The sequence below is a fragment of the Psammomys obesus genome, unplaced genomic scaffold (assembly GCF_907164565.1).
Source record: "Psammomys obesus unplaced genomic scaffold, mPsaObe1.curated_primary_1811, whole genome shotgun sequence".
Lineage (NCBI taxonomy): Eukaryota > Metazoa > Chordata > Mammalia > Rodentia > Muridae > Psammomys > Psammomys obesus.
The window spans coordinates 5,544,295-5,568,575 of NW_026596131.1; the positions used below are offsets into that span (position 1 = coordinate 5,544,295).

Sequence of the window (24,281 nt, forward strand, 5' to 3'; positions counted from 1 at the left end):
GTCTGAAAAGCCATCCTGCTGAGAGTCCTGCCTTTTCCTGTCTAACCTTGAATTTCTCTGGTAAACTTTATTGATTTTTATTTGTTTGTTTGTGTGTTATAAAGTAAACTTGTATTTGAGTCTTAACTGTATTTCAGTATTTTCCAGCCTTACGTGTTACATTATTCCAATGATAACCCAACAGTTTATTTTTATTACTGTTATTTTTTAAACACAGTTTCACAGTTCGTAACTAGGCACATTTATCTCCATTGTGATTTGTGTACAATGTCAGGTTCTATTTGGGAGTGACTGCAAGCATTTTCCATGTGTGTGCATGTGGTTCTGATTAACAGTCCCCTCCTACCCTTTCCCAGTTAACTTAAATTGTTGGCTATGATAGATTTTTTTTTCTCTTTTTTTCTTTTTCTTCTAGATTGAAAAGCTTTTAGGTTGTTACTAATGTGGGAAAGAAGTTTCATGTAGGTTTTACTGTGCGGTAGATAGCTACCTTGTTGCCATTTTTAGAACTTCCATAATCTTTATAAGTGAGGGTTTTCTGTACTTACTTTGTGTTGGCTATCTTTTTTATATTAAAAAAATTAAAATTATGTTACTAGCTTAAAGCTTAATTTGCTATTTGTTTAAATGCCAAAAATGTACTTAAATGAATGATGTAGAATGCCATAAAATGCATTTTTCATGTGTATATATCCCCTTGTTCTTGTATTCAGAGATACAAACCCTGCTTTCTAAGTTCTCAAAATGCTAGCTTGCTGGTTACTCCCTTTTGTAGTTTTTACTCTTAGACTTTTCAAGAGAAGTCTAAATTTAAAAATTGCTACATTTAAAGCTTTATCTTTGTGCGATTTAAATATCAGAAGTCATGGTTGGCATACTGTGTCTTTGTGGACTCTAGGCACCATTCTCTCTGGATGGATGGGTGAAATTAGGAGATCTGCTGAGAAAGCGGAGATGGCCAAAGGGACAGTTGCTGTTTCCTGGATATTAGTCTGATATACTGTGTGCTAATCTGATAAAATGCTATTCTTTTGTTACAGACTGTCTCAATACTAGGTCACAGAATAAAAAAGATTAAATAATTTAAATTCTTAAATGAATCAGTTTTTCTTCCTTTTCTTCCTCTGTCCCTCCCCAAAAGTTCAGTGGGAAAGAACGAAAGTGAATTTTGGGATTTGTGTTTTGAACAAGTAATACTTTTTTTTTTTTTTTTTTTTAAATACATTCCAATTCCTTTTGTCAATGCGTGGATCTCAAAACCTTGCTGAAACGCTGCTGGGCGTGTGAAAGACTCCCCAGTCCTGGAGGGAAGATTCTGTCCAAAGCCGTGGTGTCTTCTCCACAGGACAGACCTGTCTGTGTGCCTGGGCCGAAACAGACCTGTTAGGAAACCTGATTTCCTTATCAGTACAAGGTTGGTTTATGAGATCTGCCTTTGGTTACTTAGGGATGTGTTTATCTTGTGCACTTCAAGTTTTGTTTCTAAGATTTATTTCTCAGGTTTGAGGAATGGGCTAATGAGTTCCTCAGTGCATTGATAACTGGGGTCGTCACCTGCTGGGAAGCTGGAGTTTGTTAGAGCATGGCTGACTTGGCTTCGTAAGCTGTACCTGGTCTAGATTCAGAATTCCCTTCTCTCACCAGCTGGACAGACTTTAACTGAAGAAAGTCAGGGTCCATTGTGTTTCTTTACAACTTGGCCCATGATGCATTTTACTGTTGTGTTGACGTTTCAAAATTGAATTAGCACAGTGGCAGTGCTAATTTTGTTTTGTTGGTTTTTTGTCACTTTATCTCCAACCACAAATACTTGGACCCTTAGTGAAATTTTGCTAAGCCCTGGGCAGTGTATTTTCAGGTGGACCAAAATCATGGTTAGCTAATTTAATTTTTTTCGGGAGTGTCTATCAAGGGGAACCATAAATCTTTACCTTCTTACATTTTGGGGTATTTCCCTAGGAACCATCATTGTGTGTGTGTGTGTGTGTAGATATACAACTAAAATTTGTTTCTTGACATAACTTTACAACTGTGATAATCTTTGTGACTCCCTGTAACCATCCATGGATGTCTTTTTTTTTTTTTTTTCCTGTCTAAGGACTAGTTTAAGTAGCTTTGTGGTTTTAAAAAGTTACCACTAGATGGAGAGCTTTTTCTTTACTCTCAGTTTTGCCAACCCCAAATGAGTTATAGCTGTCGTGTGTGTGTGTATTCTGTATTTGCAAGTTTTCCTACTTGGTAATGTATGTTTGACCCTGAGACCACTATACACCCAAAGCACTCTTGCTGGGACTTGAGCTGAGCAGAAAAAAACTTGATTCTCCAGTACATTCTTCCCCTCCCAGTGCTGAGCGAGGTCCGAAGCCTCATTCTAGCAATCAGCTGTGAATGTGTCATTTTGGGGGGGCCTTCTAGTTCCACATTTTTGTATGTGTGTTACATTTTCATGCTTATTGCTGATGAGGTCACTCACTATTTAAAATGTCCCTAAGGATAGTGTTCATGTGCTGGCTCACGTTCCTAAGTGTGAGAAAGCTGTATCTTACTGTCAGAGTATGTGCAGTAGGCAGATGGAGTGTGAAAGAACCGACAGTGTAAAGTGATGCGTCTTTACCACACAAGATGAGATTCTGTGGTAATGGTTTGGTGAAATTAGAAGATCCTGGGAGCCTAACCTCGTGTTTCCCAGGGGCAGTGGTAACCTACCAGTTCAGTGGCCAGGGGCTTAATAGGACAGAGTTGTTTGCTGCCTGCAAGACAGTTACTTATTCTTACACCAACATGGTTCTGGCTTTGGGAGTGCTGGGACATCTCCCTGCACACTGTTCCCCACCAGCTCACACAGTCTTTCGGTTTGTGATTTGCTTGCCAGCGCTGACCTGGAACGTTTTCACATAGACTCAGGGTAGTGTTCAATGGGACGTCGAGTAGGGGTGCAGAGTGAGCAGGCTGTGAGAGCTCGAGACCTCTGAGAATGGGAGGTTTCTGTTTTCTGGTATATTGGAAAAATGCTGCTCTAATTTTTTTTGTTAGAAAAAGTGAACATTAAAAGTCTCTGTAGTTACTGAACATACTGTGATAAGATGCAGTTACAGCTTTGAAAAGTACAGCAGAAGTTTTATTCTGGAATCACCAGAAACCAGTCTGCATCAAGGGAGGCTGCACTGGAGATGGACTGCAACTGGTCTGACACTGGCTGGAGGTCTCAAATCCGTTTTTTGAACATCTGATTTTATCTCCCCCCCCCCCCACCCCCAGCATCTTCAGTGTGGCTTCCTAGTACTTCTCTGACAGGAGGATAGAGAAATAGTTGGTGATGCTAGGAGTTGTGCCTCTTGAAAGGGGCTCCCTGATAGGGAGGCCTTTGGAACTGGTTTCCTCTGCTGAAGAGGCAGTTTTTACCTTTTTTCCCCACCATTGCCCCAGCCAGACTTTAGCCTTATACTCTTGTTTTAGTCCCTCAAGGGCTGGAATTTGCTGGCATGAGTCACAGCTCCCAGTCCAGCTAACAAATTTAACTTCACAAATGGGTGTGGTGCTGTGCACTTTGGGATAGTTCTAAACCACAAACTGATGTGGTTGTCATCTTTTGAGAGCCATAGTTCTCTTCCTTGCTGGTTGGAGTAGGGGGTTGCGCACGTGCAGGGTGGTTGCAAACCCATGTTTCGATTTGCAGGTTAGTAAAGTGGGGCATGGCAAGGCTTTAGGGTGAATAGAAGCAAGTTCAGTGTGCAAACTGGGTTCAGGGGTTGTGGTCCCATACTGTGGGGTGCCAGGATGAATCAGAACCATCCACTGCAAGACAAGCATGGTGATTCATGCCTATAAGCCAGGCACTTGGGAGGTAGAGGCAGGAAGATCAAGAGTTCAAGGCCAACCTGGACCACATGAGCCTCCAATCTCAGAAGAGCAAAAAACAATACTACCCATTGTCTGTCTTTGGACATAACACAGAAGTCTGGGTGGCATTTCTGATTTTTTACTTTGTCCCTTATAGGGACGCCTTTTCTTTCTCCTTGATCCTCTGGCTTGTGTCAGAAGATAAAGTGATCCAATGAAGCTGTGGAACTTTACCCTGCTGTCAGTTTTCCTTCTTGTGTCTGGCTGTTAGTTTTGACATACGTGGTGTTTCTTCCTCATGCAGCCCAGGCTAGCCTTGAACTCATTGACAGTGTCTGAACTTCAGATCCTCCTGAGTGCGGGATTTGCAGGCATTGCCATCATGCCTGGTTTTATGTGATGCTGGGAGTTGAACCCAGGGCTCTGGACCTTTTAGGCAAGCACCCGACCAACTGTGAGAGCCACATAGCTCCTTGGTTGCCAGTTTCCCCAGATTGTGGTGCCCCCTTTCTGAGCAACCTTACCTGGAGTTAGTATTTTTGAGGAGTGACCTGGTAAGGAGTATTTTATTCAGATAGAGTCAGAAACCAGAATGTCAGTAAAAAGGATGATTTTTGTTTCAACTTGAGATTTACAGATTTTTAGGTATCCTTGGGAGGCTGGAGGTTTTTATTTATTTTTTTAATGTGGACCAGGTGGTGTCTGTACCTGCATATACACACTTGGTCTCTTTATTTGACATGGTAGAGTAAAAACTCCTCCTGGGACCAGGGCCTCCACACCTCCCAGGCCTGGCCCAGATCCAGGTTTCACAGTGTGCTCAGAAAGACAGTCTGCAGCCTTGACGGAGCCAGAGCTCATGAGGAAGATGGAGCCCCAGCCAGTGATCTGTAAAAGCAGTGACCTCCATCCAAGGATAAGCTGAGGCTTGGTGGATCCCACTTGCTGTTTCAAAGCATTCCTGCCTCCTCCCTGAGCTCATGACTTGGCCTTCAGCACCCCAGAGTGGAATGGGGCAGCCGGGCTCTACACACCAGCACTGCTGGCTCCAGTTGTGTGTTGTGAGGTTTCAGTCTTGTAGCCTTTAGCTTGTCAGATTGGCCTGACCCGAGTCTGGAGCTGAAAGTTGTGCCAGGCCATCTACTACCACTCTCCACTCCCCGTGGGCCTCTATGCAGTCCTCCACTGTCTTAAGGATGATTTGAAGTCTGCGGTCCAGGGCCAGGAGGTGGGGTTCTGTGAGGACAGGGGCGAGCTGGTCTTCTAAGAGTGACTCCCGCATCACGTCGCTGAGTCTGTAGTCAGCCTGAGCCAGCAGCTGAAGGTGCAAAAGTGTTTTCTTTTTTATCCTGACGAGACAAAAGGCATTTGGAAACAGGTCAGCAGATTAAGGAAGGTAACTTGTCCTGAGCCTTCCCAGTCCCCACAAACAGTTGGTATTCTTGGAAATTTTATTTCCAGTCAAACACATGTCAGTGAAAGCCATATAGGAAAGGAACTAATGGTGGATAATAGCCTTTGTCCAACTCCCTTTAGTGAAGACTTGCCAAGCCATTTGCACTCTTATCACATTGTGTGCGTGTGCATGTGCGTGTGTGTGTGTGTGTTCTTGATCAACTCTGGTCCCTTACCCACTGAACCAAAACATCTGGTAATTGTAATGGCATCCGTGGTGATTCCAAGCCATATGCAATCACTCTGATTGCTAACACAGTTAACTGAAGTGACACTTAAGATTTATTTTTTGTTTTGTTTTTATTTTTTAAAGATTTAAAGCAGGTGGATAAACTTCCAGCAGGCGAATGAAGCTATCTGTTGTCTAAAAATCCAACCTCCATAGGCCAATGTCGTAATGTGTCTCCTGTGTCAGATTCTAGAACCATAGAGATGACAAGTGACTAGGTCCATTTTGACTTTGGGATTTGGATTTCTTTTAGACTCGTGCAAAGCAGCCTAATTGATTTTTTTGCGTAAACAACTACTGCAAGTATTCGATTTGGACCACTCATGTACCACGGGAACAAATGGAATGGTCTTGTTAGGCCTCAGTCACATCTTTGTATTTAGCTATAGTTAAGAAGGATCTCATGCCACAAACCTGGCTGAAATGCCAGCGATGTGGAAGTAGGTTAGGTGCCCTTTAGAGAAGGGGCCAGAATTTCAGTGTGACCCAGCTTAACCAGATTTTCATCAGGGTCTTGCTTAGTGATGAAATGGCAATCTTTAAGAGCTTCCATGAGGAGAGGTGAAGGCCTGATGAGTGATATCAAAGAGCGTTGATATCTGCCAAGGCCGGTGATTATCTGAGTGGGTTAAAGCTGGTGACTTTAAATCAGATCTTAATTCATTTTCTGCTAACGGGTTAGGGAGACGTTACTGGGGAAAGCTGATAGCTTGCAGTGAGGGAAACAAGGTGGCAGCTCACAACGTTCTGTCCACAATGTCCTAGACGAGGGAAAAGTGACAAAGGCTCTCAGGGCTGGGCTGCAAGCAGGACGAAGTGTGAACCGCCACCGGTTGTTGGCACTCATGGCATGAAAACTTACATGCAGCACTGCGAGAGCGGGGCGAGGATGGAGATCTCATCCTGGGAATGCCGTCCGAACCTGGGAGAAGAAGCGGGCTTCAGCAAGCAGAATCCTTCGCGCTCAGGTTGCTGTCTTCCCCAAGCCTTCCTTGAATCAGGTGGGCTAAGGTGCTGCACCCCATGGCAGCCTTCCCAACAGTTCCCTCCTCAGCCAGGTCACGGACGCCTCTTAAGTTACAACCAAGCTCCCCTGCTTCTGCAGGCCAGCTGTAGGCTAAGCTGTCCTCTGCTTCTAGGAAAGTACCAACTACTGAAGAGAGACAGGAAATCTCAGCCTGGTTCACTGGTGGGCACGAGAGTGCTCGCACACTTAGCAAAGAGCAGAAGAAAAAGGTAAACTGGGCAAGACGAGGACAGGTCCAGGCAGTGCAGGACTCCTTAGAGCCCTCTGTGTCCAGGCAACTGCAGGAAGCATGGCTGGAGACAGACTGGGACATGGCCGCTGGTAACTTACCCTCTGGCATTGTCAAGATGAATAAGGTACCCATCATCCCCAAACTTGGTGAACATCTCATAATGGTGGCGGTCCATGTTTCCTGCAATGGAGGGGAGAGGTCAGAGCAAGGGGTCTGAAGGCCACAGGTAGGGAAGCTCCTGACTTGGGTTCTGGGAAGAGAGGCAAGTGAGCACTTAACAGGAGCCTGAGCATGGATCTCAGCCAGCATTTCTAGGCTTTTTACTTTATCCCTCCCTCTCCGTCCACCCCCTAGTCTCAGCCTTGCAGCCTAGTGAGCAGAACTGTGCCATTGTGCCTCCTGTACACACCAACGTTGGGCTTTCTCAGCCCAGACAGCCTCGAGATCATTCAGCATCCTTTCCTGGTCACAGTGGGGCTAGATGGTAGAGTTACTAGTTCGTGGGGCCAAGGCTTTGCTTTGGCCCTCCCAGTGCTACATACTTCTTTCTCACCTTCATACTGCCTTCCTCTGAGTGAAGGGAATATCCAGCTTCAGATCTGATGTCCATTTGGGCCTTATGGCAGTTTGGTGAATCTGCCTCACCAGTGGCAACCCCTTCAATACCTCCCTGTCCCCAACCTGTGCCACCTCTACCCCCTTCTAAGAAACCAGGCCATGCTGACTTTGATCCCTTTGAATCCATGTGAGTACATGGAAGATGCAGGGTTAGCTAAGGTCTCCCGGAATCCTAGGCAAAGAGCAAAGCACATTTCTGTCAGGTGCCCTGAGCGGGGTACCTACCGATCAAAAAGTCAAAGATGGCCATGTCGATGATGCCGAGGAGCCTGTTGCTGCTGTTGTACGGGTAGATCTGCTTCACCGTGTCACAGTAGAGAGGGTTGAGCTCCCACCTGAGGGGGAGAAGAAGTACTGGGGCTGGAAAAGCCAAGATGCCAGGGTGTTGGGGGCCCTCTTCATACCATCCCCATGCTCACAGATCCCTGCCTCCCCAAGCCTGCCCCAGGCCTAGTGATCTCAGGACACCCAGGTGGAGCTGGCTCCCTTCAGGAGAACCCTGGGCAAGGGCACCTGGGAAGGGAGGTTGCAGACTCCAGGTGATGGGAAGGGTCAGAGAGTCCTTTGGCTTTGCTGAGTGTTAAGTGGAAGGCTGGGATGCCACATGCTAGGGGCAGGTCACAGAGCACGTGGTGGAACAGCTAGCACGGCATCTGCTTGCTCTTGGTGCTTGCTCCTTAGAAACTCCTCCTACACCACCCACGACCTCCCACAGGCTGGCCTCCACCACGCGTGCCCTGCCTTCACACAGTCTCCCAAAGTCTTCCTACCAGAGCTGCGGCTGGTGATTTGCCAACTGGACCTGTTCACAGAGTTCACTCATTTGGTGCATCCACTGTGCTACATGTACTAGGCCTTGGGCATACAGCAATGGGTCTCGCTCCTGGCTTCACTCCCTTAGCCGTTGGGTGCTGCTTTTTTTGAGGTATATGTGATATGTATATGTATAGTGTTCATGTGTGTGTGTATACATGTGTGTATAGGTGTACATGCATGCAAGGCTTGAAGTTGGTGTCCAGTGTCTTCCTCTGTCCCTCCCCACTATTTATTGAAACAACATCTTTGCCATTTCCCACTAGTCTGTCTAGTTGTCTTGTTCTGGGATCCGGCGTCTGTCTCTTGCATGCTCGGGTTATAGGTGGCTGCCAGGCCTGCCTGTCTTTAGGCGGGTTTTGGATATCTGAACGCTGGCCTTCATGCTTACGTGGCAAGCACTACCCACAGAGCATCTCCCCGACCCCTCTTTACGTGGTTCTTTGTTAGACAATACATGCTTTACAACCCAACATATGAACTAAAGGGAGCGGACATCCAGGCTGTTGGTCCTAGGGTCAATAAGAGGATGGAGGCAGCTGTTAGGTTTAGTTGTGGCCATTCTGAAGAGCTGGGCTGCAGGGACTTGGGCGGGAAGGCAACTCACTCCTCTTTTCCTGACAGTGAGTAGGAACGAATCCAGGGGTTGGGCACAGACCGTCTGGGGGCCAGGTTGAGGGATGGCAGGAAGGCGGAGAGGGCGCCCTCCAGCAGGTGTGGGTCGCCACAGACGGCATACTCGGTCTTGCACATATATGGACACTTGGCGAAGAAGCACACATTATTAGCTGGAAGTTGAGGGGAGAGAGAAGGGAAGTGGGCGTTTTGAGTGTGTCATCCTCTACCCTAAGAAACCCCTTAGGGAAAATTCAGACTCCCACTTTGGGAAAGGACTGTTGGGCCTAGAGGATGCTGCTAAACATCATCTTGGGTACCAACTTTCACCCGTCTCAGAGCATCCTATCATGTGGTGAACATTCTTTGATAGGCTGAATGGATAATCTCTGCCTCCTGGGAGGCCAGCGTTGTAGGTTCAGTGTAAACGTCTTCCACAACTCTTTACTCCACAGTTGATCTGGCATTATGCTTAAGCATACCTGCGGGAAGTCTTGGACAGCAGCACACCCCCCTACCCCAATAATGCATGTGTTAGTGGCAGAGCTCAGACCACTGTGGAACCTCCCAGCCGACACAAGTGTGTCTTTAAGACACAGAGTGTGGCTTTGGCTGATACTCCACCTGGAGAGACAAAGAAAACGCTCTGCAAGATTTCATTCTTGGTGACTTCTAGGATTTCCTTGGTGACATTCACTAGCCTTCCCACTGTTGGCGGCACCCGCCGGAAGTCCAGAATCCTGGAAGAGAAGGAGCCTTGTTAAGATGTGAGGGATCATCAGGGACTGGGAAAAAGCCTTGTATCTGGGCTGACACACATCTCCTTATGATTGGTTCATTTTTCCAGGCAATCCCAGCATTTGGCAGGCAGAGACCAGAGGATTAGGAGTTCAAATGTAGTATCAGCTGTGGAGTGAGTTGGAGGTCAAGCTGGGCTACATAACGCTCCATCTCAGCAAAACAAAACAAAATTTAATAAAAAAAAATAACATTCATAAATTGTTCAATACATTAAGAGACTGTGTGCTTTTAACCTGCTGGAGTTGGAAGGATATGTTAGATTTGAAGGTCCTACACTGAGGTAGAAGAGATGGAAAGCCAGAAAGGAACAAATACTGCCGAGTTCCTCCCAAAGATCTGAATAGCATCCCCTCCCCACTAAACTGGCCCTTGCAGTCTGTGCCATTTCCAAGGGCCAGACCTACCTGTCTAGGTGGAAAGCTGCGATCTCAGCATTGTGTCTCTGAAAGTCGATGAAATAGAAGAAGTCCTCTGGTGTCTCCTCCTCCCGCTGCTGTCTGGAAGGAAGGAAGGAAGGAAGGAAGGAAGGAAGGAAGGAATCACGCACTGGACTCAGCCTTCAGTGGTAAGCCCGAGGAGAGAGCCTGTTAGATGCTTTAATGCGGTGTGGATGGTGGACCCACGAGTTAGGAATGGGCCTCTCTCTTCCTGAGTGGGGAGGATGCAAAGTAGGAAAAAAGCAGCTTTTTATAGGTGCTATCACTGTCAGGTTTCTTGCTTACAGAGCGTTGGGAGTTAGTGGCTGATTTGTCCCCCTGAAAAACCAAGAGAAGCAGACCAAGCATTCCTCTGCAGGGGTTAACAGGAGAAAGTGGCTCACTAGAAGTAACGGTAGTGTGGACCTAGATACCCAAGTAGGAAAAAAGGTGAGACGAGAACCACAACCTGACTACAGAAAGTGCCGGGAGAAGGAACTTAGTGTGATTGTGAACAAGGCCTGGAAAGTTCTGGGTCTGGGGGAGAAATGCACAGGATAGAACTCTTAGAAACTCAGGTGGCACAGGAGAATGGGCCCAGCGAGAGAGCTAAGGGAGGCCTACACAGATGGTATTGATCTGGTTCCATTTTCAAATTGCTAATGGATTCCTAAAGAGCATCCGCCTGCCTGAGTCTCCTGGGGATGGGGGGTGGGGAGGGGAGGGTTGGTGCCACGTTAGGAAAGCACTTCCTAATCACTGGGACATCCTGGGCTGACTTCCAGCCTCCGTGCTGACTTCACTTTCATGCTAACAAATGGGGAAGGGTGATGCTCTTTGAATAATTTTATAGGCCAGAGTGTGGATCTGGTCTGAAGGCTGGAAAAGCAGAGGAAGGTGTAGACAGAAATACCACAAACAACCACACAGACAACCAAAATAGTGAGGCATGCTTTGCCGGAAGAGCATAGGCCAATCCTGGAAACCCACAGCGAGGCTGCCGGAAGTAGACTGTGGAGGTGCAGCCAGGTCTGGTGCAGCAGTCCTGGCTAGGGCTGAGGCCACTGCTGGATGCTACCTGTCTGTCCCCATTCTCCCATAAGAACATACAGTCTCAGATTATTCATACGGGATATGATAGGTTTAAAATTGGAAGGTTACTTTTCCTTGACGTCATTGGTTCTTTTATTTTGAGCCCTAAGGAATGTGCTTCACATGTCCAATGTGTGATATGTATTATATTTGAAAGTATCACCTTGGAGTCCGTGAGATGGCATCATTGGTAAAGGGGTTTGCTACCTAACCTTATAACTGAGTTCTGTCCCTGGGTCCCATGTACAGGAAGGAAAAAGCTGACCGCCAAGAGCCGTCTCTGACTTCCATATATGTGCTGTAGAATTTGCACCCAGTCCCAAACAAGGAAACAAATGTAAAAGTGTCACCTTCATGCTCAGAATGAGGGACAAATGCTTTTCACTTTAAATTGCTCCGAGGGGAGACACACATATGTTTTTGAAGTTGGAATTGCATTTAAAACGATACTATGCCCTGTTTTTGAACTAAATTTCATAGAACTGTGGATGAAACTTTGTGTTATGTATATTTTTGGCGCTCTTGTGTTTTGTTTCTTTCGTTAGTGTTCCATGGGTGACCTGCCCTAATGGTACTCTCTTACGGGTACTCATAGTTTAAAACTCGTTGCTGGCCAGCACCCCATTGATGGAGCTCATTTAGAGCGCATGGTGCCAAAGAGTCACGTGCCTGGTGGGGTCTCAGTTCATGGCTGTGTATGTTCGCTACTGTGGCATTAGGATTTTGGCAGATCACTGAGCCCAGGAGTTTGAGACCAGCCATGGAAAAACCCGGTCTCTGAAGAACAAGACATAAAGACACAGGGCCCGGGGAGATAGCTCCATCCAAAAGCAGGAGGACTGATGTTTAATCAGAACCCAGAACCCAATTTCAAAAAAAGCATGGCATTAGTGCAGGGGAGGCAGAAACACTCATCCACTTGGTGAATTCTAGGCCAGTGAGAGAGACTCTGTCTCAAAGAACAAATTAGCAGACAAAATAACAAGTAAACAGGACCCAAGGAACGATTCTCAAGGCTGTCCTCTTGCTTCCACACACCTACACATACATGTGGAAGCACCTGCAATGATACATACACAGACACAGACGTGGACGTAGATACACACTCACAGGCGCACATCACACACACACACGATTTGTTGGCTTTAGTTCGCTGTGTGTTTGGATACAAGATGAGATCTCCTCGTGAAATTGTCCTTAGGAAAAGGATTGTTTTTACATTCAATTTCTTTCATAGTTTAATTGATCTGACAGAGGCAGATTCATTAGTATGTGTGGTGGTTATAAGCTTCATTGGCAACTGGATTAGATTGAGAAAAGTCTTAGGAGGTCAGCAAAACATACTTCTGGGTGTGTATATGGCCTTTCTAGAGACAATTAGATCATAATATGATGGCATTTGGGGGAGGCAGTGAAAGGAAGGAGACAGAGGTAGTCATTGGGCTCATCTTTCCTTGATCCCATCCTATACGCCCTTTTCTACGCCTCCTGGAGACAATGGTAAGAACTGCTTTGCTCTAGCATGCCCTCCCTGCCACAGTGGACTGAGCCCTTTGAAACTGTGAGCCAAAACAAATCTTTCTTCTGTAAAGTTGCTTTTCTTGGGTATTCGGTCACAGCTATGCAAAAGCTAACATGGTGGCAAGACCTCGTCTGTGCTGGTCATGTGGCCTGATGGAGTGATCAAAACAGTGGTGGTAACAGCGGAGGAAAGGACAAAACTTGCTTTTGGCTTAACACTGACACTCAGCCTGACTCTAGTGATGAAAGGACCAGTGCCAAGTTCTTTTGGCAAATAAGATATGGAAAGTGTATGTGTGGCAACACATTTAGTTTTGTGTATTGCTTTAAATGGTGGGTGGTGGGATTTATAAAACCAATATATATATATAAAGAGATGGTATTAAAATGTTTCTTTTGTATCACTGAATGAATGGTCATATATTTCAACTGAGTAATGTTTTGGTTTTTGCATTTCTGATGGAGCAAACTCCTTATGTAAAGGGTTCTCAACGTTTGTTAGGCATTGGGATCATGGGGCGCTGGGGTAGAGCAAGCCCACTGGACTCTGAGAGAATATAACTTAGTCAATGCAGTTGTTCAGAGTTTCAAAGGGAATCCAACATGCAGCTCATTTACAAAAGAGGTGCTTTTGTCCACTAGTTTAGAGACTGAGATTCATTTGGTGTTTATCTTTAGGGTCCAGCACCATAGCCAGTGGCTGGGCTATTCAGTTGGCTTCTCCTTGGTCATCTGGAAAGTATGGATATAAGTTAACATGAATAAACAGTACTGGAAGGCAGAAAACTTTGGAGAAACATGTGACTTGAGCGATGGAACCCTTTATGGGGACATTCTTTCCTAAGCATGTCACCCACAAGAGAAACGTTCTACGGGGCCAACACATTGCGCCCTACTCCAAGAAAGACAAACTAGTAGTCTAAAGACCTACTGGAGGAAGGTAGTGTATACACACACACAACTCTGCCATAATTTCACTCATCTACATGTACTTTAAATCCAAAGACAGCTGTTGCCATGAATAAAATATAAATCAATGTCAACACATACTTGACGTCATAGGAGCCTTTCTTATTGTCTAGGTTTTCAAAGCAAGTATTGTCATGTGAAGTAAACTTTGTGATCTCAAAAGAGGGTGATTGTCCTGGATGAGGGTGAAGATTCATTTTAGTAGAAGAGAGTCAGCTTGCACAGAGGTAGCCCATGGCAGCTCAGTGTCCAAGTGGGTTTCCTAGTAAGGGGAACAGGGATTGTCTCTGACATAAACTCAGTGGCTGGCTCTTTGATCTCCTCCCCATGAAGGGGGAGCAGCCTTACCAGGCCACAGAGGGAGACAATGCAGCCACTCCTGATGAGATCTGATAGACTAGGATCAGACTCCTGATAGGGGGACCTCCCCTGTCAGTGGACTGGGGGAGGGGTAAAGGTGGAGAAGAGGGAGGGAGGGTGGGGTTGGGAGGGGATGAAGGAGGGGGCTATAGTTGGGATACAAAGTGAATAAACTGTAATTAATAAAAAAGTTAATTAATTAAAAAAAAAGAGGGTGATTGTTGGTCCTGGATGAGGGTGACGATTTGTTTTAGTAGCAGAGAGTCAGCTTAGCAGCCTACCCATTTGCTGCAATTTTTGGGCCCAGCGTTTACCATGTGGATTCTGGGGCTAGCTTCTCACCAGCCTGGTGTCTTCACCTGAGTGTGGACATTATAGTAACACTTAGCCCTTGAGGGTCATGACGCAGTTGATATCCAGAAACACAATTCCTGTAGCGTGTGCAGCATCGATGCTTGTGAGGGACTGAGTCAATCGTCGTCGGAGTAGCTGCGGTGGTTTGAATAAGAGTGGCCCCCACAGATTCATGTGTTTGAATGTGTGGCCCACAGGGAGTGACATCAGTAGGAGGCGTGGCCTTGTTGGAGTAGGTGTGACTTTGTGGAGGAAGTGTGTCACTGTGGGGACAGGCTTTCAGGTCTCCTATGCTTAAGCTACTCCCTGTGTGGCACAGAGTCTCCTGAGGGTCAAGATGTCGAAGTCTTGGCTCCTTCTCCAGCACCATCTCTGCCTGTGTGCCAGCATGCTTCCCACCATGATGATAATGGACTAAATCTCTGAAACTGTAAGCCAGCCCCAAGGAAATGTTTTCCTTCATAGGAGTTGCCACGGTCATGGTGTCTCTTCACAGCAATAAAGCCCTAACAAAGACAGTAGCTATTACTGTTTTTCATTTTTATCCTTTTCACCAAAATAGTTCTATGTGTGCAGCAGATGGGCATGAGGGTACTAGGTTACTTTTACAACCTTTTGGTCAAAGCTCCCCAGGATTGCCACCAGGGGGATAGCGAGGAAGGTTTCACTTACCTCATCGGTTTGAACATGGCTTTCCCGAAGTCGGAGAACCTCAGAACCAATTTCAGGTGGACCCCACTGGGTTTCACAACTGTGAGGGGTAGAAGGGTGATAGCTAAGCTCAGGGCCATGGCACCACTCATAAACCCAGTATTTCTGTTACTTAAGAAGACTACATGCTTTGCAAAGCCCGAGGGGCAAACCCCACCATGTCAGGGTGTGGATCAGTGTCCAGAGGGGCCCAGCACTGTTATTCTGTCAGTTTGGGAAGAGGCCAGATAACACAGGGTTTCTCAAATAGACATTACTGGAAACTCCCCATAGACTATTTTTCTAAAAGAGGCTGGACTTCTCTTCCTTGGGTTTCAGTTGTGATCATGTAGATTCCCACTATGTTGTCTGTCGTATCAAACTTCCGTGTCCATAATGGCTTCCTAATTAAAATCCTATGCCTGTGCTGGGTCTAGAGTTTGCAAAATTCTTCTTTTTCTTTTTCTTTTTTTTTTTAATCTCATTTTGTTTTGTGGTGCTGGGAATCAAACCCAGGAGCTTTTGCTTCCTGTTTTTAAAAACAGTATTTTTGAGAACATTATTTACGAACCTGAAAAATTTGAGAATTTGAAGATTTATCATGACACTTAGGGTTCTTGTTAACCTTTTATCTTCCCTTCCCTTTCCTTTTGTTGCCTCTCCTCCCCTCCCTACTATTCTTGCCTTTTCATTTTTCTTCTGTACCCATCTTTCATTTCTTCCCCTCTCCTTCAATCCCCTCTTCTCTCTTCCCCGCTGCCCTCTCCTCTCCTTCCCTTCCTCCTCCGACTCTTTGAGATAGGGCCTTGCTGCATAGTTCAGGTTTGCCTTAAACTTTTTACATAGCCCAGTCTGGCCTTGAACACATCATCCTTTTGCTTAAACCTCTCAGATCCTGGGATTACAGTAATGTGTCATCCCATGCGTAGGTAGAAATCAGTGTTCAGCACATCTAGGCAAATAATTGAGGCCGCCCAGGGCTGGAGGCAATTTTCAGTCTACACTATTCAGACCTACCTGAAACCAGTTTGCAGCACCCAGAAGGGAGCTCTGATATATATATATATATATTTTTTTTTCTCCTGGCTTTTCGGTTCTGTCTGACTTTTACCCCAGTTAAGTTTCAACCTTGGTTGCATGAGAATCAGCTGGGATGTTTTAAAAAGGTTGCCATGGACCTCCCTCTCTGCAGTTGAGCTGAGACACCTGGAGGAGGGGGCCAGGCAACAGCACTTTCTAAAGCTCTCAGCATCAGGGACCACTGTCCTGCACAATTGCATTTTGGATCTGAAATCTACTCCAATCACCGCAGAGTCTGTCTACACATAGATTCTGATTGAGAAAATCGGAGCCGAGACGGAAAGTCTGTTTCTGACAAGCTCCCTAAAGGAGCCGATGCTACGCAGCCCTGCGCCACATTTTGACCAGTGTGATGCAACCCAGCGTTTCCAAGATGCCTTTTACTGTGGGGGAAGGGGAGTGCTGAGTTCTCAGAGGTTGGGCGGGGAGGTTGTTGGAGGCTGGTTGGAGGTGGGGTCAGGTGGCTCACTCACTCTGTGAGCAGTCGCAGGCCCCCAGCAAAGCTTTTTCGTCCTGGCTGTAATCTGTGAAGGAGAAGACCAGCAATGAACACTTCCTGCAGCGTTCCTAAGAGAGCCAGGAAAAGATGGGCTCCCAGCTCTGACCCGGCCCCGCAGGAGGAGGGGCTGAGGTAGCTAGGGAATCATAACCATGAGCACCCCACCCAGGCAGCCATCTTTTAGAGCCCGGGGGCTACAATCTTCAGCCTGCTCCATCCCAGGCTCCACGCTTTCTAACCCTTCCCTGTATACTGCAGCTCTTGGTTCCAGTTTTCTCTCTGCTAATAACTTCCCACGTCACGTGTCCTGTCATAGGTGCTTGAGAGTAAAAACGTGGGGTTAGTGGGGCCTCTGTTTGAATCCTAGCTCCAGAGCCGGCTTTGCCCTGCTTGCTGATCCCCAGCTGTAAAAGGCAGTGACAGTGTTTATGCTAGAAGGGAATAAGAAAAATCGCAACACCTGGTACAACGGAAGTACTCGGTAAACGATGGTAATCACCTTCCTTTAAGAGTATAGAACATCTCCTTGGGTCTCTGAGATGAAATTAAGGTTGTAAGATCGCTTTCGAAAGGAATGCGATTTGCCAATTAACCTTAGAACCATGTAGTGGTGGCAACCCTAGGCTAGTTCCTGGAGCCTGGCCTGAGATGGCTCAACTCACCCTTTGGGAGAAAGTCAGTCCCTCCTGGCTGACCCCATGAGCCTCACCAGCGCTGATGGTGGGGAAGTGTCTCATGTCGTGGAGGAGCTTGCTGACGACAGGGCTGGCCCTGGAGTACAGCCCATGGCTGTTGATCCCCAGGTGGAACTGGACCCAGCTGGCCTCTGGTCGGAACTGCAGCGGGGGATCCAAGGAGGTGAGGTTGAATTGTTCTTTGTATATCTTGTGCCGTCTGGAAGAGCCACGAGAGTGGTTTGGTGGTTAAATGGGCAGAGTAAGAATGCAAAGACACAAGGAAGCACTTTTCCTGCATACTCCATTCATGTTTTTGTTCATTCAACATGCATATTGAGCATCTATTGCAGGCCAGGATTTATGCTACTTTTAGGATACCTTAGCGGGGGGTGGGGGGGTGGGGGGGTGGGGGTGGGGGGAAGGGACAAAGCAGCCCCGGCTCCCTCCTTGTCCTCAGAGAGCTTCCAATCTTAATGAGAAAAATCAAGTTACCTGGTTACGTACAGACACAAACACTAAATTGCAAACTGTGTAAAGAAAAGGTAGGCAGGTGAGGGTAGAAGTAGGAGCGCCCTAAATTTGGGACCCTTGCCATACCTTGCCACCAAACTGTCCATTTCTTATATCTCTCAATATTGTATGCCTCAAGGAGCAGGGTGGTGGTGAAGAGAGGGCAGTTGGTGAGGAGAAAAACAGAATGGAGCGTGTGGGTCCTGGCCTCTAGGAAAAGGATGAATAGCTGTTCTCCAACTGATCTTTCAATCGGTTTTTCTTCAAGGATGAAAGCAGAAACTTACAGGGTGTTTGCAGTCTCAGATAGTCCCACTTGGAAGACAACTGGTGTGCTTAGGAAGCAGTTAGGGAAATATAGAAAAACTCACCTTCAGCTCTCAACACACTAGGGATTAATGCACCTGTGTTTGAATTCTGAGTGTGCAAATATTCAGTGCAGGACAACATGCCCTCTCATAGTCCACCTCTAGCCGTCTGTGGCGAACAGTAACTCACATGGATGAGCTAAACAGCTGCTGGTTTCTGTTAGTTCAGACGACGTGGGTTGAGGACATTTCCTCATCTTAGAAAGGTCATTTTATTTGCAGACAGTGAGCTACCTTTGATGAGGTGAGAGAGCTTCAAAAGTACAAAGTATTTTCATCATCTCCACCTCTCCTTCCCCACTGTAATCCCTTCAGTAACCCTCAACATCATCCAACTTTCAAATTCATACAATCTTTGTCTATAATGGTTTTACACACACACACACACACACACACACACACACACACACACACCACACCACACCCTACTAAGTACAATTAATTGGCGCACATATACTGGGCACGGGTAACCTATCCTCTGCAGGCTTGTCCCCAAGTAAAACTGGCTCTCCCTTCCTCAGCAGCCAACTGCTGATGTTGCGGAGCAGCCTCAAGACTCCTTCCGTCACCCATGGCGCCATGCTGATTGCTGTGATCTTGTGCAGTCCTTGTCCTGGTAACTGCATGGCTGAGAGGCCATGGGCACTGCGTCCCTATCCAGAAGACACTTTCACAACACTTCCCCTGGTCCTCTGGCTCTTCTAATGCTCCCAGAGCCCTCGTCCTTTCTTGAGGTGCGTATTAGAGTCCTTCTTCAGTCAGGTATGAAAAACACTATCAATGATATGTGAAGAGTGGATGAGTCATGAGTAAATTCGAATTGTTGACATGGGCACGGCTGTGTCAATGACCCCAGTGCTTCAGCCCCATGGCAGTGGTAAGTCCTTCCTCAGATGAACTCTGAAGAACAGGAAAGCCTTCCTTTGGTTCAAGTTTAAGTGTTTATGGATGATTGACCAGTGTGCGTAAAGACTAGCGTCTTCAGCTTCCTCCTCCAGGATGACTGCAACCTGAGACAGTTCCCCAGCTAACTCGTCCAGCCTAGCTAATCATTCTTGTACTGCACATAATGAATGTGTTGAATTTCCTCGTCGCAGGGTAGGTGCCCTCCATAACAGTGGGCACAGCCCAGCTTTTCTGTATATATATCTGCCATTTCTTTACAATCTGTTGTTTCTTCATTCCCATGTTGCCCCAGAGGTTTCCAGGACCCAATCATGCAAGATGTGGCAGTGATACTGGCCGAGAAACCAAGAGTTGGCTATGAAACACCAATCTGTACTTCCTCTACCTGTACAAATAACTCCCTAACTGGAAAGGAAGGCCATAGAACAAACACATTCCTTATTATCTTTTATGTTCTTGGGAGTGATTTCCTGACGTGTGTAAGAAGCCGAGAGGAGGCGGTGACAAATCAATTTCTATCAGGCTTTCAAGCTGCAAGGTGTAGCTGATCCTGGAAATCTGGGCCCTGGTCAGGTTGCTCATTCAGGCATGCTCTGATCCAGGAACCAGCCTGTCAGCATCTGGATTTGGTTCTTTCAAAAGCTAGTGTTGAGGGACAAGGTTTCCAGTTTGTTGATGTTGGATGAAGGTTTCCTTAGTCTTTGGGGAAGTTCTTACACCTGGCACTGAATATCCACTCTGATCCTCTGGGTCTCTGCCATCTTTTGTTCTTGACATTTGAATTCACTGTCTGTTTGGTCTTCTGAGGGCTGCTTCTCTACCCTGGGCCAAGTCAGGCTGCCTGTTTAGCTGGGTTCTGAGTCTTGAAGCATTGCCATCTTATGAAGACTTTTCCCACTGACTTTATAACCATGAGTCTATTGCCTTAATCTTGTTCCTTGTGTTTCATTTTCATTTGTGTTTATGACCTTGTGCTGTCCTTGGACATAGCCTGACTGCAGCTCTGTCTTGCCTATACTTTATTTCTCTGTTTATTCTTGGTTTTAGCTCTTCTTTCCAGCGCTCACCCCATGGTCATCTCTCAAAGCTCTGCTGGCCTTTGCATAATCTACCATTTTTTTTCTTTCTACCCACACTCCATGTTTTCTGTTATTCAAACTTGATTGTGAAAATAGAAAAGTGTCAAAGAGGATGTAGTGAAGCCAATTTTAGGTGGTAACATTTACCATCATGGTAGATGGAGAACAAGCATAGGTAGACCTGCTAGAGGAGAAACAAAGCAGAACATTTGAACCAAAGAAGCAATTGTAAAAGAAATTGGGATGTCATTGTCAAACAGTGACCTCAGGGTTGTAAAGAACTCAAAGGAATGCTGGGGATGTAGCTCAGTTCATGGAGTGTTTGTCTAGCACACATGAAGGGTTTAATCACTCGCACTACATAAATTGGGAATGATCACACAGGCCTAAAATTCTAGAACTCAGGAGGTAGAGACAGGAGGACCAGAAATTCAAGGTCATACTCAGCTATATAGCAAGTTCAAAACCAGCCTGAGCTATGTGAAACCTTGTTTTTGTTTGTTTGTTTTGAGACAAGGTTTCTCTGTGTAGCCTTGGCTGTCCTGGACTTACTTTGTAGATCAGGCTGGCCTCGAACTCACAGAGATCCACATGCTTTTGCCTCCCTGAGTGCTGGGATTTCAGGCATGCACCACTGTGCCCGGCTCAAAAAAAAGTTTGTTTTTTGTTGTTGTTTGTTTGGTTTTTTAATGATTTCTTTTTTCCCATTTTATTTTTATTTTTATTAATTACACTTTATCCACCCTGCATCCCCCCATAAGCCTCTCCCTCCTCCAATAGGGAAGGCCCTCCTCCCCTTCCCTCCGATCCCAGTCTACCAGATCACATCAGGAGTGGCCGCATTGTCATCCTCTGTGGCCCGGTAAGGCTGCCCTCCCCTCAGGGGGAGTGTTTGTTTTTAAAGGAAAGAAGAAATGTGTGCGTATGCTTGGGAGACAGCTCGGTGGTTAAACTGCCTGCTGAATAAGCAAGATGGCCAGAATTTAGATGCCCAGAACCTGTATAAACACTGGGTTGGTGTGGCGGCTTGTCTGTAATTCCTACTTTGGAAGACAGAGACAGGGGATCCCCAAGGGGCAAGCCAGCTATATAGACTAACTGTATGAGTGGGCTCTGGGTTTGAGTGAGAGAGCCTGTCTCAAAGAATAAAGTGGAGAATAGTCAAGGAAGAGTCCTGCCGTTAACCTTGGGCCTCTACATGCAAAGACAAAGAAGAAGAAGAAGAAAGAGAAGGGGAAGGAGGAGAAGTCTAATGCCCACCTAGCCCAACTCCCCTTTCTCATGGCATTCTCATTAAGTTGCTACCTCTTCATTCTGGAGCAGTGCCAGGGAGAAAATCATGCCATAAGCAGATTAGCTTAATCATTCTGTCCACTTTAAGAAAGCACTTTCCAACATGGAGCCCAAATCTTCTCATAGCTCCCATCAGGAAGTTTATTTCAGGTCCCTGAAGTTAGGCAGGTCAGATTCCATTCATACATTCTAGCCTTTAAGATATTCAAAGGTAGTTAGTTATTGTGTGATCTGGGCATTATTTCGTGTTCATGTTAAGTTTTCTCCCCTCCCCCCTGATTCTTCCAAGACCAGAGGTCTGGGTCCATCAGTGATCTTACTGATTTCTGTGTATGAAATGTTTCTGCCCTTCCTCCAGCTCATATGTTGAAATCCCGGCCTCCTAGGTGATGCTATTAGAAGGTAGAGCCTTTGGAGATGCTTGGGCCTAAAAAGCAGAGACCTAAGTCAGATTAGTGCCCACAAAGATACCTCAGAGAGAAAGCCTTGCCTCTTCTGACGTGCAATCTGATAGCATGAAACTAACTGCCTATGAAGCAGGAAGAGGGACAGAGCAGACATCAAGTGGGCTGGCATCTTGGAAGTTCTAGGGTTTGGCACTCTGGGAAGTAAATTTCTTTTATTTCTGAGCCACCCAGTCTCTGGTGTTTCGTTACAGTGGTTTAAAAGGACTGAGGCAGTGATGTTCACACATTCTCTCCTATTTATGACGTCCAGGGTGAAATGTGAGACCTTAGCTCTAGATTGCTCAGGGAAAGGGAGAATGGACCAGCCAGTACCCTCATTACAGACATGTCCCTTCTCTTACTGATTCCAAAGGCAGAATACATTTTGAAAATTCAAACCTCATTGCTCTAAGAAAATATGAGGATGCTTTCACAGATAGAATTCTAAAGTTGGTCTCACACGTTCCATGACCTCATTCCCAGAGCTGTTATGTGATCCCTCCTTGTCATCATGACCATCCTAGTGTACCACAGCTGGATGGAACAAGACCTCCTTGCCAACGCAATCGTGCTCCACAGCACAGTCGAACAGACAAGATTGTTACGCTCTCTCCATCCCCATGTCCCTTAAAAAGCAAACTTCTTCTCTGGCTGGTAGCAAATGGAAAAGGAAGGAAGAAAACAAACCATTGGGAATTGCTGAACCGCTGTGGTTGGCTCTGAAGATGGAGGAAGTCCAGTTCAAGGACAACCGAGCCATCACAAAGTGCTGAGACTGCTGGCTGGAAGAGGCTGATAAGCTGTACACCATTAACTTAAGCACCTGTGTCTGTTTATTTTAAAAATATATCCCTATATGCCCAGCACCCAGGAGACAGAGGCAGGCAGGTCTCAGTAAGTTCAGGGCCAGCCTGGTCTATGTGGTGAGTTTCAAGGCACCTAGGGCTACATATTGAGATCCTGTCTCAAACAAAACAAAACAAAACAAAACAAAACAAAACAAAACAAAACTATACCCTGAATTCCTTTCCCTTTCTCCCTGCCTCCCTTTCTCTTTCTTTCTGCAGTTTGTCTCCATGTATGTATGCATGTATGTATGTATGTATGTATGTATGCATGTATCTTCCTATGTATCTCTCTATGTACCTATCTATGTATCTATCAATCTATTATCTATGTTCCTATCATATCAAGGCATCCCTGAATTTGAAGCTTTCCTGCTTTGGCCTCCTGAGTGCTGAGATTATAGGCATGTACCACCATATCTTGTCTAATAATTTTCTTAAATATAGACAACTTAATTAATGTTTCAAAGTATTATTTTTTGTCCCTAAAGTGCTGAACTTTTGGATAGACTTTTTATTTGAGTTCTCTGGGGTCACTGGGAAGGAGACCTATAAACTTTGTAACAATCACAGAGAGAGGACAGACTGATTCAAATGCCTGAAATGAATGTGTACTCGGAAGGAAAGTGTTCTCAAGCTGAGCAGGCAGCAAAAAACGAGCAAAGAATGAAGGCTGAAGGCAGCAAGGAGTGGATGAGGAGTTTCTCAAATTAGAGAGGAGACGCCCCAGATAAAAGGGAACAGCTGCTTTCACTTTTAGTTCACTGTTGTTTTGAACTGGCACCATTTCATTCATCAAATGTCTGTCGTGAGCTAGACATTGATCTGTGTTTTGGAACTAGAGCTGCGCACAAAATAAAGTGGTTTTTTTCTCATGAAGCATTTTTTCAGGCAAGTAATTTATTCCGAATTTTTCAAAAGGAAGCTAGAAATCCAGACTGCTATCCCAATTAAGCATTTTTTTTTTTTTAACAAAACAAAAATCCCCCACATGTTGGTTCGAATAAAATGCCATCTCATGCAAGGTCAAAGAAGTTCACAGCCATTCTGAGTTGGCTGCTCTGTTGGAGAACAAACACTGCCAATGTGAAACAATGTTAAAAGCCCCCTCTCCCCATATCACACTCTGGGGAAAGTACACAAATGAAGAGACACGACAATGGAACACTCTTACATTGGTTCCAAGAACAGAAAACATGGGTGGCTGAATCTTTCTTCCTACAAGAGCAAGCCCCTGGCAAGCCTTGGGGTGGAGGGGGGAACCTGGGCCAGTGAGGTCTCCGAAGCTCAGCCACAGGCCTGTGAATCACTCCTCTCTTTCTCTCCCCAGCCAAGGATCACCATGTACTAGTTTTATCATTACTGGAAATGACTAATATTACATTTTTCTAGACAGAGCATTTTACGAAAATCAAGGGAAAGGGCAAATTGTTGATCAGGTCTCTGGCCAACTTTTCCTTTATTAACATTTTATTTTTAGCAAAAAAAACAAAAAACAAAAAACAAACAAACCCAAATCTGGCAGGCTCTGGTTCCCAGGGCTCCT

The 24,281-nt window shown here is 45.9% G+C and overlaps 1 protein-coding gene across 1 annotated transcript in view; it reads right to left on the reverse strand.

Moving 5' to 3' along the window:
* Positions 1–4,387: 4,387 nt before the first annotated feature.
* Fam20a (FAM20A golgi associated secretory pathway pseudokinase) overlaps positions 4,388–24,281 on the reverse strand; it is a 47,844-nt gene continuing 27,950 nt past the window's right edge. The window contains exons 2-11 of the mRNA XM_055592247.1: positions 17,321–17,505; positions 16,586–16,636; positions 15,015–15,093; positions 10,035–10,127; positions 9,454–9,569; positions 8,822–9,002; positions 7,627–7,736; positions 6,882–6,963; positions 6,387–6,446; positions 4,388–5,189 (exon numbers count right to left, since the gene is read on the reverse strand). Coding sequence (XP_055448222.1) covers positions 4,925–5,189; positions 6,387–6,446; positions 6,882–6,963; positions 7,627–7,736; positions 8,822–9,002; positions 9,454–9,569; positions 10,035–10,127; positions 15,015–15,093; positions 16,586–16,636; positions 17,321–17,505 — 1,222 coding nt within the window. The 3' untranslated portion in view covers positions 4,388–4,924. The remainder of the gene's footprint in view (positions 5,190–6,386; positions 6,447–6,881; positions 6,964–7,626; positions 7,737–8,821; positions 9,003–9,453; positions 9,570–10,034; positions 10,128–15,014; positions 15,094–16,585; positions 16,637–17,320; positions 17,506–24,281) is intronic.